Below are 18,668 nucleotides of genomic sequence, written 5' to 3'. Positions count from 1 at the left end.
ACATTCATTCAGGCATGTATAACAAATTGGAGGGGGGAAATTTCTTGAATAGTTAATTATATTTCGTGTGTTTGAATACCTAACTTTGTTAGCCATAAAAGCTCAGCACCATAGAATACACACCTTGCACACCTGGTTTATTTTTCTTTTAATATTTAGAGGAGAAAGCAGTATCAAAGATAGAGAAATAGCTGGGAGGTTGGAAAGTGGAAAAAATAGATAATGGCTAGCTGATTTGATGGCTGTGGTTGAACTCCTCTAGCATTTGCAGCCCTTCTTCCATGAGCAGCAAATATTATAAGATGGTGAGAAAATCCTTTGAACACACATATCTATGTCAGATAGGAATATGTGGGGTGATACACTATAAACATAAGCTAGAATCTTACAGGGAAACCAAGCTGATCTCACTTTTGATAAGACACAGCTCTTCTGGCCAAAGTATGTATGTATGTATTTATTTATTTATTTATTTATGTGTGGAATGTTGTCCCAGAAGCTCTTTCATACACAGTGGCAAATGACTACAGTACCCACGCTGCAGTGATCATGGACTCAGTTTAAGCAAAGACAGTGGCCAGCAGCAGAAAATGAAGTTTGCCTGGTTGGTTTTGAATGCAAAAGTTAATCTTTTTTTTTTTTTTTTTTTTTTTTTTTTTTTTTTTTTAGAAAGAATGATTGGTAGATGTCTCCAATGTTAGGAAGCCCACTAACAGTGATTAATTAAGTCAGAACCTTTATCTGTACCAATTAATTAATTTCAGTTCCACTGCAGATTCAGGAATCCTTATCTCTTTAGGACTGTCTCCTTGCAGCTTTCCTTGCACTTAGCAATGAGATTGATAAATTATGTGATAAATGCAAGGACCATCACGAGGAGTTTAATGCTGTCCGTGTTATACTGTAGGAGATGTTGTTCCCTCAGAATTCAATTCAGGTTCTCTGTATTTCTAAGGGACACCAAACAAAGTTTGGATTGTTAGTGGGACTCTTGAGGAAAATTCACACTTAAGTTGGACTAGAACCCTTTGTAGCAACTGCAGGTGTCCATTTACATAAACATTCCCATCAAGCCACAGGAAACCATTTCTTCCAGACACTGGGCATATATGCTACTGAGCACACTTATTAATTCATAGATTCTTCTAAATCCTCTTGGAAAATAGAAGAATAAAATTTATCTTACCCTACAAGCCTAGGCAAGCTTGCATTCTATTTTCAGTTCATTGAAATTTCTGCTGTTTTCCTCTGTAATTCTTACACAGCCATCAAGTACTTTGCTCATCACATATGCATTGATACTTCTGCCTTTCTTCTGCAAAACTGTCAATCTAATGACCTTCTAAATGTATCTGCTATTTGAAGAATATTTGCATTGTAATTATACTTGTGTTAGCTATGTTGTTTCTTTGCTGCATTTTTATTGCACATAGACTGGAGTTGGTCAGAAAGTCTCCTCTGAAATGGAAATTATTTTTATTACCCTTTGGCTTTGCTTTAAACTGATTCCACTGCAAACAGTTTGTAATAGTGGGAGTGTGCTCAGACTGAAAATCAGAATGTACATTCAAATGGTCTAATGGTCTAATATGTCTACCAGAAAGGGATGAAAAACACATCCTGAACTAATAATAGGAAGTTTTAAATTACAAGGAAGTAGAACTACTGGATGAATTTCCACTGATTTTTTTTTTTTTTTTCTCAGAAAATGTCCATTTGCTGAAACCAAAGTTTAGTAGGGGCAAGGGATAGAGATGAGGGGAGAAGGAAATAGACTGAATATTTCTATTGGTGTTTTCAACATTCCTTGGAAGACTGTGGTGTTTGAGGTTGACATTTTTGCATCAAGAAACTCCTGCTATTCAGGAATGCTTGTTTAATTGTAAGGCTCCACATGGTTAAGAAGAGACGTAAAAATATTTGAGAACAAAACGGAGTTCTTCAAGATCACTAGGCAAATGTCCTTATTTGATGTACAGAATTTCTAAAAAGCGCTCAAACATTGAGGGACATTTTGTGCAAGCCTAAAAATTTCTCTTGAAGTGGAAAATCACTTTCTTCCATGGTTTAATAGGGATGGAATTATAGCCTCCATCAAGACAATGGTAAAAGTTCAATTTGCATCAGCTGGGACTTCACCTCAAACTTACTGAAAGCATTGTAGTCTCTTTTGACCACATTGATAATACACATATTTGCCATACAAATATGTATGGCCATACAAATATGTATGACCCTACAAGGTCTATGTTCCTTTGGAATTTCTATGTGAGGAATTTCTATGTTCCTTTGTTGAGGAGGAGATAATAATGCATGAGGCTTTAAAGAAAATTATGTCTGCAGAAAAGTCCTAGTTTTCTGCACATAAGTCAAAAAACAAGTAAGCAAATGTTTCTAAAAATCTTTGCCTTTCTGCAGAATTTTAAAATAATTCTGACAGCAGCTTTTTGTTACAAAACTTGCACTAGAAATTACCTTGCTTAGAGGAGCAGAATGAACACAGAGTCCTGCCAAGAGCCCTCTCCTGCATCTGTGTGAGCTGAGCTGCTGGGTCTTCCACAGCAGCAGTCAGGGACCCAGAGCCAGTTCCACTGATGCAGCACGTCCTTGAAGGCATGTGCTAAAGACAGGGCTGTGAGCCAGAGGTGTAAAGGAGCTGCTGATCTTATCCTGCCACAGCTGCCTTCCCTGGAGATAAGGATTCAGTTCTGCAGCTGTTAGTGAAGGCTCCAGCATGAGTCTTCTCCTAGAGAGAGCCAAGTCCTTGTCTACCTGTGCTCAGGGGATAATCTATGCCACTGTGTGCAGTCATATCACACTCCTCCTGCTCTGACTCCCTCCACCTCCCTATACACACATACCTGCATTGCCACCCCACATCTCAGACAAAATAGCACCTGCTTCAACTCTGTTCTCACATAACTCTCACTGAACTGTCACTATTCCTGCCTCTTTCCAAGCTGGTCATGTATATGCAATCTCTTTTGTATTTTTGCATAATCACTGTGTATATTTGTTACAGCAAGAAATTACCTGTAAGTAAATACTCTCTTCAGGAAGCATTCACTCGTTTCCCATGCTAAAAAGGAGAAAGCTTTTGGAGTTGTAAAAAAAGTTAAACATATTACAGATGCATCATTCCTGAAATTTTATGAAATTATGAAAGACAGGGATAATGTAATTTAATGCAAGTACATTAGGCCAGTTTCATATTTTATGGCAGAAAGAAACATGCAACATATAACATGATTAATTTATGCATAGATTGGTGGGAAGGTTTGAGCATGACTGGTGTTAGCTCTAGGCTACATTTTTACTGTCTGCCACTAAGAAACAGGTACTTTCTGTTCAAGGCAGACTCACTGCAATAAACTTTCACATTTCCTTGCTGGGACTGAAAGAGTATTTTCTTTCTGTCTAACGCTTACCAGCAACTTGGTGAGATCTTTATTAAAATGTAATAACTGTCATTAAAAAATACTTTCCATTTAACATTTGCAGATTGTCCTTTACCTACAGCCAAAAGCTCCAAAGCATCCAACTGATAAACATGGCAGGGCTGATCAATTTTACTAAGCAGTTAATTCCAGTTTTCAAGTGAAAAATGTGAGTCTACAGCCTGTTATCCTTTACTTTTTCCTTGTTCCAGTCAACTCCCTAGAGATGATAGACACACAATGAACATAGGCCTTCTCTTGGAGAGAGCGAAGTGTGTTTATCTACATTTTTTTAATATAAAATGAGTCAATCCCTCTTCTCATCTCCTTTAATTTCAAAGGCTCCCTCACTGGCAGCTCAGAGAGTACTCACTCTACATATCACAACAGCTGCTGGAGACAGATAGCATGAGCATTTCTGGAATGATTCAAACGGACTTTCTTTCAATGGATGCTAAATGCTCATCATTAGCTGTGGCTTCATGTTCCAACACAGGTCTCTAACATGAAGCACATTCTAATACTGAAGGAAAAGGTAGCAGGGTAAACAGATTTGGGAACTTTTGAAGCAGCCTTTAATGAAAAAAAATTGGTATGCTTTTTATGCGTACATATTGCAAATTATTTAATTCAAATACTTGTGTATATGCAGTCTAATGTTTTATATGAGTAATGGACTTGAAACCAAGAAAGTATTTTTGCTATATATGTTTAGGAAACAGAATATCCAATTGCATCTTACAGCATCTGATAAATTCTGATCTTTAGGCACTTTCCAGTTGCTGAAGATCATTCGAACTTGAAGTTGTGTCATTTTAGGAACAGTTCAATCATTCTTACTGGGAGGAGGTCTTTATTTCCTTCACAGACCAGATTTGTAGGTCCCCTTCTGTAGGTTAACCCATATTTATATAGCTCATATTGTCTCTATGAAAAAAAAAAAAATTGGGTTACTAGAAGATCTTCTAGAGTTACTAACAGGGACTCATCTTTAGGAAGCTGCAACGTGCTTTTGGACACATGATTACAACATGGGAACATCCTGCTTTTATATTCTGAGGAAATCTCTTGTCCTCTGGTAGGACACTACTAAAGGTACAGTTATCAATCTTCAAGGACCCAGCCTAGAATGTTCCTTTTCCTTCAATTTCCCTATCCCAGGGAAGATAATGACAAGACTTTTGCAAAAATCCAAAATCTAAGTATTTCCCTAATTTTTTACTAGTCTTTAAATTCTGAACATAAATATGCAAGAAAATGTCTGCCATTCTTTCTAACAGGGGAAGGGAAAGAGGGACAAGTTCTCAGCTGCCACAGATCATCATTTCTCTGCAGATGTGCACAGAACCAAAGCAAATTACACTGTTCCAGCAACTGGCCTCAGCTCTCTGCTCACTTTTGTCAACATGAAAAACTGAGGAGCAGTTTTTCAAACTGCTTAAACAATTGAATGAGCAACTTTTGAATCTGCAGTCAGTCTCCAAGAGATAAACTGTTAAATCTACACTTAGGGTCTTTTTATATGAGTTGCTAATGTTTTTTTGGCTTGTCCTTGTGCAAGCCAGTGGATACATGAGCCTGTATATGGTTTTCTTTGCATAGCTTCTGTCACTGAGGATTTTATCTGTTCTGACTTCAGTAGGCAATGACAGAGGTCTGTCTTTCTATTAATATGACCTGCTATAAATACCAATGGAGACATAATAGCACCATAGGATGTTTATAGCACAGGCAGACATAATCTTACACTACAGATTTCTACAGAAAGGCTGAGTCTTCATCAGCTTTTTACAATGAGAATTGTCACTCACTCTAAATTTTCAAGTAGCAGCAATATTATGTCCAGAAACTCTGTGGAAAGAAGAGTTTTATCTTATACTCGATATGCCAGGCATCTTATACCCTACATTCATCACATGACTCAAAAAGAGTTCCACTGGAAGTACTTATTCAGACAAGGGATCGCATTTACCTCGTGATTCAGAGTACAAATGTGTTTAAGCAAGGAAAGAAGAGTCAGTTCCTTGCTCCAGTCTGGAGACTCCAGCCCAGGCTGGGCTGGTGAAGAGACATCAAGTTTTCAGGGCAGAGGGCTTGGTGAAGTCGCCACACGATCAAGGACTGCCTGGATTGTGTTCAGATGCCCTGTTTGACCATAACAAATATTCAGTTATGCCCATTAAGCCAGGCCATGATGCTCCGAAATGCTGCTCCATTAACTCCACTGGAATTCAAACTTCAAAAAGCAAGAAATGCTAACAATTAAAATAGAAATCAAATGTTCCCTACCACTCATAATGAAATAGATTATTAAGCAATTTGATTCCCAGATTAAAATTTTTGAAACAAACATACTTCCAGATAATTTTGGAAATCTGTTCCACTGTAATAACACCATTCTGAAAATACAGCATAGTTCCAGAAAAAAAATGGTTCTTACTTGAAAACTTTTATCATCTCTAAAGACCCATATTTTTCATTATGATTTGGAAAAAAACCATACAAAAACATTACACCTTTGGCATAATATTGGACTGCATTTTTTTCCTTTAAGATCTATATTCTTCTTCACTTTTGAGCATTTTTTTATATTATAGCTCTTCCTTCTGAAGCACAAATGAAAAGCACATGAAAAATATTTAATTTATAAGATAATGCCAAAAGACAAGTAATTTACTGCTATAATGGAACTGACATTACGTTTCTTGATCCTACAAAATTACAGTAGGAGGAAATAAAAAAAAGACTTTCAAAATCTATTGCTCATGTTAAAGATCAAAAAGCTTCATATAGTTCTTAACAGGCTGAGTTTTTCATAAACTGGCATCTCATTCTAGATTTTGAAATGTAATAATCTCCAAACAAACCTGTTAGCTTGAATTTCTGATTTCATTTAAACTTTAATGCTATTCTGTAGCATTAGCAAATGTACCATTGACAATTTTCTAAGAGAATTTTATACAATTTTCACTTATTTGAAGATTTTTTTCAAAGATTTTTATCTGTACCAGTATCTGATCAAAGTGTTCTAAAGCCAAGCATCATTGATTTCCTTTCCTTTTCCCCTCATCACAGAAATACTAGCTTCAAATTTTGGCTGGATTATGATAAACTAAAGATAATTTAAATTTAATTGTTCCCCTAGTGTCCTTTGTTGGTCAAATCTTCTGTCAAGTTATTGCTAGTGAAACTCTGGAGACAAATTCTTGCTTGCAGATCTTGGTTGTTCCCTCTCGTTTCTGCTGTTCAATGCAATGATCATTAAATTTGAATCAAAGCCCTGTTGAACCCTAAAGACCACTCCTGCAGTGATTCATCATTGTCACCAAGTAGGAATATGGTTTATTTCTTAAGAGTCACAGTAATCATATTTGAGTACACCTGCATGTGACACAACTATCAGAGAAAGACAGAATACAGCCAGGAAATAACCATTCACCCTATTTCTTGTTTCACTACCTTGAGACAGCCTTGGGGCAAGTTACCTGTTAGATGAGGCAGTACTAGGTACTCTGGAGTACAAGCATGATCTTCAGGTCAGTTTTGAATCCAGTTTGGAGATTTGTGTCATAAGCCACTCAGCTGGGTGTTGGTAGACCATAGCCTTCTGTCTCGGCTTTCACAAAAGAAATGGCAGGCAAGGTCAAACCTTCTGCTGTTTTGAAGGTTTGGAAGATTTTTGGATGCTATTGAGAAGTTATTGCATTTCAATTCAGAGTACTGGCTGGGGGAATTTCTAAATTGCTCCGTGGATGCACATACACAGACTGCAGTACGTAGCTCTGGTGTTGGATAAGGCAGGAACAAAGAGTGTTTCTTTATGCTCATTGGTACACCATGAAATCAAAAGTCCTGTCTGGGAGCCAACCAACTACATCCTCAGAGCAAAAACCAACGAGCCTTAAATTAATAAAATATCTGGCTTCACTGAACATGAAGGCTGTGTTCACTGCAACACTTCAGCCTTGCTTTCCAGGATTACTAAAGTCTTTGAAAGCAGTGGTCAGTAGCAAACACCCTGTGTACTGAGAAGCAACCATTTCTGACATGCTTCATCTGCATCACTGATGTAGCATGGGTTTCTGACCTTTGCTGTTGGACTCTGATGCTTCTGCTCTGTTATGCACAATGCCAAAAGGACAGTCTCTGGTTAACTTTAGCCACAATGAAATTTTGTCTACCATCATATGATAATTATAAGCTCAGCATGACACACAAAGAACTGTGACTTCACAGATGAAGAAAACAGAGGAAAAAACATGCTGTGAAGGGGAGAAGCTGTTCACATTAAAAGAATGAAGATTAGAAGTGAAAACTCAAAAAGTTTTTGGCAAAATAGATTTATTTTAGACACCCACTCTTTCCCCACCTTTCTATCCATGTGAAAATCTTGTATTTAACATGTTAAAATTCAAGAGATCTGTAAGGTCTAGGAAGGAATACAGCATGAGCTCAAAACATACAGTGACAATTGTCTTGTGCTAAAACAGCAGAGCTTGTTAATCAGAGATGGCTTAGGCACTACAAAGACATTTGTCCCTACACTGCTGTGACATGATGAGAATTGCCATACTGTACAAATACTTATTTAACATCTGAACTACTGTTGTTTGAAGTGGAGGCATAAGGGCATTTTTAAGTCATTAAATAACTCAACTGAGATACAATGAACTGTCTTGTGTGATGCAATATATAGAGAAATCCATACAGAACAAGGAGTAGTATTGAGCAAAATGTGCATTCAGCAATGTGGTGATGTAACTCCTACTTCATCTTTCTAAGTATTTACAGATTTTGCAGTGTTTGAAATTGAGTAGCCTGAATAATAGCAATATAGTAATTTCTGCAGCCATGTCCACTAGATTTGTCTAGTATTTGTTTTACAACTCAAGATGAATTAATATATGCACCTGTGTAATGCTAGCTGTCTGCACTTTAGTGGTAATGCATTGTAGTAGTAATTTGAGAAAAAATAAAGGCAAATGCAAAACCATGGAATTGCCAAAAGATTAATTAGCTGAAAGCAACTTGAATGTAAGAAAAATACCCAAATACATAAATTATTAAATACTATTTTTTCTAAGTAATTCTATATGTCAGAATGTGATGGTCTGAGACAATGAATGACAGTTTAAAAAAAACATAGGAAAATTGTTCTGCTACAGCATTAAAATTGCCATTACATAGGGAGAGGCTGAAAGTCCCTGGCAGAAATAGCAACATATGGGTTCAGCTCCAGGAGAAATTGTAAGAGAGAATTATTTTCCTTCTATCCACTTAACTAGACTTACACAGGACTTACTATAACCCAAAATCTCTTCATAGAAAGGAGGACTGAGATAGCCATGTAATCTGCCTGTCTGAGGATTTGTACTTGCACAGTGCCTTAGCTGTGAGAAAAAAAAACAAGGAACTGAAACAATCTGCTTTTATTTTTGGACATCATCATCTCATGGGAGCAGGACCTGAGTTTTTTACTTTCAGCGACCTCCAATGCAGTGACTCTTTTTCCAAAGTATGTAGGTCTTGTCTGCATTTCAATCACATTTCAAACAAATTATACATTAGGATGGTACTAGTTCTTTTAGAATAATAATAGAACAAAGTCTTGATGAAGAGACTTCAACAGCAATGGTGAGAGCCAAAAGGCCCCCCAAACTAAAAAAAACCCAACATCATTGTATGCTAAATATGTGCTTTATAAGCATGAATGTCTTGCTTCTAAAACTGGTAAAAAGGAATTCAGCATTCACAACTCCTACTACTCCTACTACTCACAAAGCCAATAGTTAGCTAATTTAGGACATGTTATCCCAATTTGTACCTTCAGAGAGAGTCATATTTTTACTAAGTCTGAAGAAGACAACAGTAACTTGACTTCAAGCAGGAAACAAAATGCACATGCATACTCAAGTAAGGCAGCCTCCTTCAATTGCACAGCACAGGACGTCAGGCTAATGACAGAATTATAAGATCAGCTTTGGTACTCCCAGGCTTCAGTATTTCCAGTATTGCTGTTGACAAATGCAAACAAACTGGAGTCAGACAACCTGGCAGTGCCACGACCAGAAATCGGGTGGGATGAAGGCTGGACTGAATAGATGGAAAAGCTAAATTTGGACACACAAGGATGCTTTGCTAGAATTTGATTTACTTATGAATGTCACTTGGCTTTATGTTCCCCCTGACTAGAGGGGGTTTTTTTAACCACAGAACATTATTCTGTATGAAATGATAGTATCTGCAGAAGATAAGGTATTGTCCTAAGGACTAATTGCACAGCTTGACTTTCTAATGTGTTAGAATATATGAAAATTCCTCACAAAGGGGAACACAGGCTTAAAACTGCTGGCAGATTTTTCTACCTCATTTTTGAATAATAAAACAAAGCAGACACAGTCATGATCTACTTGTAGATAATTTGTTAGTCAAAAAATTAGTTGAACAAATTGTTCCTTCTGGAATGTAAGTTAAAATAAAAATGAACACACCAGAGAGAATTTTTCTTGAGGTGTTTATGACAACAGGATATCTGGTAAGTACTAAGCAAGAGAAAATAATTTCTTATCTCTCCTTTTAAATATGTAGCAGCATGAAAACATAGTCTTTAAGCAAGCTGGTACAAGATTGAAGTCATCCCTGCTTTGAGCAGGGAGACAGACAAAGTGATCTCCAACTTAAATAGCCCTTGGATTCTATCAAATGCCCTCAAATTGTTAGGTTATGTAAAAGGTCCTTCTCAGGTCTAACACCAGAGATGGGCCTGGACTTTAGTGGAAGGGGCTGAAGGCCTCTCTGAGCACCACAGTTTATCCTCATCCTCAGGTTGCCCCATCCTCAGGTTTCCCCATCAGGCCCCAGCTGCCTTGTCCTCACTTCCTACCTAACCCCGCAACAGCACATGGTTTTAGCTTGCTCCTATTTATCTGCACGCACCATGTGGACGTGCATCCCCTCAATAGTCTGAACCATGAAGTAACAGGATCCTGTGTGACAAATGAAGGCAGTCAGAATGAGGCCACAACACAGAGCCTGTCCTCCCTCTTCCTCATTTCCGTCCTACTCAAATGCATCCCCCTGAACACAGCAGCACTCTTCCATCTGCTGAGGGAACTGCTCTCATCTCCTCTTACCCTCCCTCTGTATACACATGTGCTTGCACACTCCAGAAGGCAGACACTGCTGGATTCTAATCCCCTCGAATTCTCTCATGGATTAAACCTCAAATCTCTAACCCTCCTTTTTAATGCTGTGGTAAGTAACACACGTACCCGCTACATTGATTTACAGCTGAAATAAATGTGAAAGACAGACAAAATGGGATGTCTGAAAATTGATCTATGCAGCAATTGGATAGAACACTAAAGCACTCTGGATTATTTTCTCCTTCCTTCACTTTGCCCAGGGCCTGATGAAGCAAAAATCACTGTCTGCAGCAATAAAAGTTGCAAGTACATGTGTTACCCTCCACCTACCTGTAACCCTTCAATGGCCAGTTTGAGGATAGATGGTGTAAGCTTGGAGGCTTGCTTGAAGGAGAAGTTGCTCCAGTCTATAATTAGAATGAAGCCATTTATCTGAAGCTCCTGATCTTCAATGAGCACTTCCAAGGAAAGTAGGATAGCCCGAAGGATATCTATGAAGGAATTCCTAAAGCAAATGCAGAAAAAAAATAAAATCAATGGTTGCAGTTGTCTTCAAACCTCAAGATACTCCACTTTGCTGTGGGTGGGACATGAGTGACGGACAGGGATTTATTCTGGTAGAATCCTGAAAAAGAGTTGTTTCAGAGGTGTCTTTAAAGAACCCCTGCTCTAAAACTGCTTGGTGTGATAAATCCTGCTCACTGATGGATAAAATAAACACTGAATGAGATCTCCTCAATTTTGCTAGTAGTCTTTTCAATAGATTTTAGCTAAGCTACATTGGAAAACTAATTTTCTGTGATAAAATGAAACAAATTCAAGCTATCAATTTAAATCATTGCTCATTTGGATATACTTTACCAGTTTGTTCCTCTTCTTACCAGTTTTTTGTTTCCCTTATTTTCAGAAAAGGAAATAAATCAGTACAATATTAATATAAAAGATATCATACAACTAGGTTCTGTGCCTTCCTGCTTGAGTGTAAGGAATGATCCAAGGCTTTACACAATACAGTTTGACAGTTGCCTTATTTTTGCAAACCAAATGCATGATGAAAAATGGCTACTTATGTTCAAAATGAGAGCTCTTTATTAATTATCAGCTACAGTAGGCTGGCCACAAGGCTTCCCTCAGCTCTGGGAGAATAATTAAAAACCTTGGAGGGCCTGAAGCACATAACAAGTAAAAGGGAAGAAAGCACTGAAATGTTTCCTTTAATGTGCAAGTCTGCTCTGGGAAGCCTAGGCTGCTCACTACTTCCATTTCCTCACTACTTCAATTTCAAAAAAGCAATGACTAGTCCATACTACCCAAGTAAGCTGAATTAGGCACTCTCCTTATCTGTCCTTCTCATTTTGATAATTTACAAACAATACATTATATTAGAGAGCAACAAGCAAGGAAAGCTTCACAAAGTGCAGCTTAAACTCATGTAAAATGAAATTGTAATAATCTGCTTTACTTCAGCATAATTCTCAAGTTTTCAGGAGGCCTGAGGTATTTTACAACAAAGGTTCATACCATGTTCTCCCATGGAGATTGTAATTTAGTTCTTTTCTGTTGTTTTCATCAATTTAAAACAAATCCTCACAAAACTTCAAGAGCATTGTTTCAAATTCTTCCTGAGAGAGAAAAACATATGTGCAGTCAAAACAAATTTCGCTGCTATTGGCCTCTATCCCTAAATGGCATCACCACATGTTAAATTTCTATTAAAAGTAAATGGTGAAGTGTTCTCTGATTCTTTCTCTTTTCTCTCAATAGGTTTTGATGGAAATGTACCTTCCTTCTCTAAAGATTTGATCCCTTGTAAAAGCTGCTTCTGGACTCTGCCGTTCTGCAAAAGTTAGAAGCTTCTCTGAAGCATAATTTTTGGGGCAATAAATTGAGCTTATTGAGCTTAAAGATACCTAGTATTGTTGTTGCATACGAAGTCACCCCTCCCTCATTTACAGCTACAGGACAACCTTGACCTTTTCAAATCTTATGGGGAAGCTCTGCTAAACAGCTAAAATAAGGAGTATTTCCTTAGTAACATCAAGTGAAGGCATACTGATTGGATTGGCAGTTGACATGTATTTTAAGTCTAAATTTTTTTTTTAAACTTTGATATCCTACCTACTGCTTAGCTGAAATGGTGATGACCTTCAAGCAGCAGCATCAGATGACCACACTTGGTGAAAAAACCCCAAATATACCCTCTTCTGGGGTGACTCTATGATGCTTGTATCCCCAGTCATCTCTTCTGTTTATGCTGGATATTAAGTTCCACACCTTTAAGACTGGTTCTGAGGGCAAAGTGGGGGAAAAGAAGTGTGGAGTTTGTTTTCAGAACTCACTTACTCCTCCACATTCCTGCTCCTGGACTGTGTTGTCTGCAGAATGGATGAACAGTGGGAGAGAGCTCTCCTTTGCTTTTTAGTTAGTTTTTAATTAGTTGAGGCAGTGAAGTTCCCTAGACTGTAGGGTTTTTTTCCTTGGAACTGTTCAAACCTGCTCTGGACTGAAAACCCAGAACACTGGGAGCTTAAACCTGTGTCCACCGGGGCATGGGATGTGGCATTTCCAGTGCTGGAGGGACAGATAAGAGACTGAGAGAGCTGAGCTACAAACCACAAAATGACTTTCTGAATTTGCCATCTCTTCAGAACAGCAAGAGGTTTTATTGTTTAATATTGTTCATTTTTTATGCTTGTGAATACCTTGCTGGTTAAATAAACAGGTTTTTTTCCCCACTTTTCTCCAAGGAAATCTTTTCCTGAACCAGGTGGGAGAAGGGTCACTTGAATTTGCTTTCTAGAGGGACCTCTTTGGAAGTTTCATCCCAAATTTGCCCTAAACCAGGACATAGCCCTAGACCATATCTATGTAATATATCCTACACTATCCCAGCATCCTCCTTCAGGGTGGTCAGCCTTCCACAAGAACTGCTCCATAGAAGCTTTCAGACATGTGCAGTGGCTCCAAAAATGTCCTTACATACATGCCAGCATTTTTTGCACTTTTGTTGGCATCAATTCAGAATTATATCATTGACTGTCTACATTGGGGAAGATGGAACAATCATGACCTCAATCCCACAGCTGCAAAACCTAAAATGAACTGGATGGTTTTTATGGAGAAAGGTGTTAAACAAGGGTATGTTGTGACAAAAGAAAAAAGGTTTCATCCTTCATTTGTGAGAAGTAGTTTTCTTAAGAGTACATTCAAACTTATATTCATGATCATGGTAGCACTGATGATTTTAAAATCTGTGTAATGATTCCAGTGGGACTGTCTGGAAATGGTGGATACAAGATATCTTCTGTAATCCACTCAAACTCTAAATGACAATGGAAATATTTCAGTGCAAAATCTTCCCCTTGGATTTGTGCTGAGGCATTCCAGTCATTGTTTGAGTGTCTACATAAATCGCCAATTTATCAAACAATTTATCAAACCTGTACTTTCCTGTACTTTCAATAGAAATTATTTACCTGGGAGATATGGCACTCAATTTTCTTAGTTTGCAACTAATCTGGCTGTCCCTGCCTACATCCCTTCTCTCTCTATGTATTTGCAATTTGAAGACATGGTGTAGGAAATAACTCGGAGTGAACACAAAGACGTTTTTCTGATGAGTACAGGGAGACATGAAAGCAGGACACAGGTCCTCCAGGTGGGTTGTTTGCAGACACACTGTTCCGTGAATGCAGAGCCTGGATAGAAATCAGACAGAGTGCCACTTGAGTCTTAAGCCCTCTGCTCTCGAGTCTTGGGGCTTTGAGACAAATCATTCAGCTGTGTGACTGATTTGCATCCAAATAATTTTCTATGCATGAACACAGAACCACTTTTTATTAGTCCATCACTTTTATTCCTTTGCTAAATGTTTCCTTCCCCTCCTCCAACGTCCCTCCTCACCAGTTTAACCCTCTCACACAGAAAAAAAAAGCTAAATAAATTGCAATTACACAAAGGGAAATGTGTAAGGTCCTGTAAGGTTTCAGTATGGAGCTCACTGAAATGAGCCACTAATGAGTTACAAAAAATTTGCACAAGCCCCAGAAAGAGAAAAATGAGGAGGGAGAGAGTATGCCTATCTGCCTTGGCTGAAAGGAAAGGTACCACAAAAGAGACTCTTCAAATACCCTTTGGAAAATGGGAAGTTATCCCAACATAAGCTAATGGTAAGAAACAATAATGTAACACAAAAAATGAAGATGGTTTAGCTGAGGGATTTGGTGGGGAGATTAGCCAAAGGCATAACATGAAAATAAATAAGAAGAAATTACTTAATTATAAGAGGTATAAGCAGGCTGTGAGAGAACCAAAAGGCTCAGTGGAGTACCAGGGTGCAATGGGAACAATTAAAATGGATAAAGACATTGCAAGGAAATTAAATGCTCCATTTGCATGTATCTGCCACCAGTCATTTTGAGGAGATCCGTGGATAACAAAGCTGAGGGACTGTTGGAAAATAAGGGGTCAACTAATACATACGGAAAGAAAGTGATACATTTTGGAGAAGACAGCAGTAAAGGCTTTTGACATTATTCTTTCTGAATAACTCAGCACAGGCTCTGTTTTAGGCTTGCTAGTGAAATTAATTGGATTATTCAGATAGCTAAAAGTACGAATGTACAGAACTACTGGCAGCTGAAGCCATTAAGATTGTCTGGTAGTAGGCAAAAACAAACTGTCACTACAAATCCTGACTGTCCCACAAGACAGCAGACTAAAAAAGTTTGGACTGGTGCCGCTATCTTGGCAGTTGCAGATAATTGAGCTTAATATCCCTAAGTTAATATGCAGTAAGAGCCTATCTCCTCTAATACTGGAAAGGTGGTCAAAGTTCCAAAACATTTGGCAAGCTGCAAACATGGCATAGATACAAATCAAGTAAGAGACCATACCTTGCTTTGTTCCCTCCATACACAAAAAATCACCAAGAGAGCAAAAACGCATATATTTAGCTTCTAAGTGGGGAGAGCTGACACTGCCCTGCAAGGAGAATTCCCAGTGAGAGTAAAACACAGAAGAGGAAGTAGAAAAAAAGGACCAGAAACACATCTTCAAGTTGCCCCAAATTATTTGAGCTACTCCAAGTTCAAGAAGCTGGTTGCATCTCAAATTCTGTGTTTAGTTTTGGGTCTCTCACTACAAGAAGGACACTGAGATGCGGAGCAGGTCTATGAAAGGTTCATGGCATGGGTGAAGAGTCTGGAGCACAAGTCTTGTGAGGAGTGGCTGAGGGAGCTGAAGGTGTTTAGCCTGGAAAAAAGGAGGCTCATGGGAGGCCTTACCACTCTGCAACTACCTGAAAAAAGGTGTCAAGGTGAGGGTCAGTCTCTTCTCTCAGGTAACAAGTGACAGAACAAGAAGAAATGGCCTTAATTTGTTCCAGGAGAGGTTTAGATTGGATATAAGGAAAAGCTTTTTCACTGAAAGGGTTGCCCTGGAGACATGTGAAGACATGTAGATGTGGCACCAAGGGGCTTGGTTTAGTGGTGGACTAGGCAGAGCTGGGTTAACAGTAGGACTCAATGATCTTAAAGGACTTTTCCAGCCTAAATGATTCCATGATACTATGAAAAGCTTAGAATGAGAGACATGAGCAACACAGCAGATCCATGCAGGTGTACGGTTGTGTTCAAGGATGCCAGGATGAGGGAAGAGATGAGAACCTTGATTCCATGTTTCAGAAGGCTGATTTACTATATTATGATATATATTATATTAAAATTATATACTAAAACTATATACTAAAATTATATACTAAAATTATATACTAAAAGAAAAAAAAAAAAAAAAAAGCTTGTGACTCCCAGAGAATCCGAGCCAGCTGACTTTGATTGGCCATTAATTAGAAACAACCAACATGCACCAATCACAGATGCACCTATTGCATTTCACAGCAGCAGATAATTATTGTTTACATTTCTTTCCTGAGGCTTCTCAGCTTCTCAGCAGAAAAAATCCTGGCAAAAGGATTTTTCAGAAAATATCATGGCTACACAGGTGGACAAGAGAACCCAGGAAGGCACATTTTTAATTGTTCCCAAACACAGCCAAGGTATGTTATCCATGAAATATGAATAAAACAAAGCCCCTGGAATGCAGTCAACAGTGGGCTTTGAAAAGGTGTTCATAAATCATATGAAGTCATTTATTTCATCAGATTAAATTCTCCTTTCTGCGCATGGAGTATTGATAAGAAAGCCTCCAACTTCCATTGTTGTCTCTTTGGAAAACATCTGTGTTTGTTAAATGTACGTATTTGTTTTAGAAAATTAAACCTCACCCCTACTGAAATCAGTACTGGAAATTATTAACACACAGACCCTGAGGATTCATGTCTTGATTCAAACTCATGATCCTGAATAACCATCAAGCCTCTCTAGTATCAGAGGGAAATAGCAATCACTCTAGGTGCTGCATGACCTGATCTTCGCAGCTTATCACTTTTGGTGAGGAAAGGTCTCTCATATGCACAATTCAGGGCAGCCCTTGGCTAAAGAATAAGCAGGAAAAATAAGTTCAGCTTGAAGAATCACAAAAGAACATGGTGACTCACTTGATTAATCCTGCTCTGGAGAGGATGAACAGTCAAACAGAGGAGCTCACAGCTGAGTCATGCACTGAAGAGGGCTTGTCTCCTCTGTCTGAGGTCTGAATAGCACATATATGTGCAGGAATTAGCAAGTCTTGCCTGCAGTTCAAGGAAATGGGTTGCATTAGCAGCAAATGCTCATAAAGAATATTTTGGCCTGCTGTAGGTAACTTTCTTCATAGAATAATTCAAAGCCATATAACCTTGTTAGCTGCAAGAAATATGAATGATTCACTGACATGCAAAGTGGAAAAATTATAATGCAAAAATATAAGGGCTTTCTTATTTTTTGAGGTACCAAACCCTTCTTTGCCATGCCCAAGCTAAATTAATTTTTTTCCCTCTGTCAAAACAGAATACACACACAGGAAACTCCTACTGAGTAAAACACGGGTTACATTAAGTTAATGTCAGAGCTCCAAATTAATTCTTCTGTCGCATCCAACGTAGCTATCTTTGGTTGTTCCAGTATGTCAGCTTCAAACAAGCATCTCCCCTGTTTTGTAATGAAAAGATAGCAAGTTTTTCCTCACAGCATCTGTGTCATTCTATAAATAAAATTCACAAGTAACTTTACATCCAGGACAACAGGCTGGATAGATAAGTGTACTGTTTTTTTCTTCAGAAGTGCTTAGTCCTGCAGTGCATTGAATATTGGAAAGAATAGCATAGACTAAGCTGAGACCTGAATTGTATTTCACATTTCTAATGTTAGAAATGCTTGGCTTAGTTTATAAGTGAATGAAGGCCATTCACACACAGATATCTGGCTAGCTTTGAATTCCTGCTTAAAATGAGCTGGAAGCCTCTGCCACAGACAGTGAAGAGGAAATGTACATGCCTGAGAAAAAAAATCGCATTTTTTTTTTCCTTTTTATCATGCAAAAATTTCCTCTTGGTGACTTCCTTGAAGATATAAAAATGTTCCCTTGTTATGGTTCTGCTAGAGATTCTTGTACATAAAAGTATTATGAGTTTTTTTTTTTCTTTTTGCTGTCAGTTTCCACTTCACTTTGACTCCATAGCAACCAATAGCCCACGAATTACACATTCTGCATTCAAGTCTGTGCTACGAACCTCCTCCTACACGTACTCATTCATATTGCAGGCACCCTTACCAAATGAATACTTTGGCCCTGATGTTAATGTGACTGGGCAAGGACCCTTTTCTTACATGTAATTTGGCTGACAAACAGGTACCTTCACAGACCCTGGATTTTGGGAGAGACACTTGTAGTGGTGAGGCTCTTCAGACAAATGATAGAACCAGCTTCCACCCAAGGGAAGCTGGCATCTGTTCTTCCCTTTGCCTCAGCCCACAGAAGTGTCACACCATTTAGCAGGGTAGGAATCCAAGATAAAACACAGAATTTTTACACTCCCAAGACTTAAAAAAAAAATCCCTCCTAGAGCTCTCCAGAAACTTGATCCCAAACAGAGAAGGCAACTGATTGCAACCTATCACAGCACAAGTTCTTTGGCTGCTCCTAAGGA

At 38.3% G+C, this 18,668-nt stretch overlaps 1 protein-coding gene across 1 annotated transcript in view; it reads right to left on the bottom strand.

Annotated features, from left to right (window-relative positions):
* CLVS1 (clavesin 1) overlaps positions 1-18,668 on the bottom strand; it is an 87,406-nt gene that overhangs the window by 52,404 nt on the left and 16,334 nt on the right. The window contains 1 exon segment of the mRNA XM_041412808.1: positions 10,913-11,087. Within this exon segment, the coding sequence (XP_041268742.1) occupies positions 10,913-11,087 (175 nt within the window).

Source organism: Onychostruthus taczanowskii, unplaced genomic scaffold, assembly GCF_017590055.1.
Source record: "Onychostruthus taczanowskii isolate IOZ18803 unplaced genomic scaffold, ASM1759005v1 scaffold4, whole genome shotgun sequence".
Classification (NCBI taxonomy): Eukaryota; Metazoa; Chordata; class Aves; order Passeriformes; family Passeridae; genus Onychostruthus; species Onychostruthus taczanowskii.
Note: the sequence above shows the minus strand (reverse complement) of the source record. Positions and strands in the feature narration are given on the sequence as shown.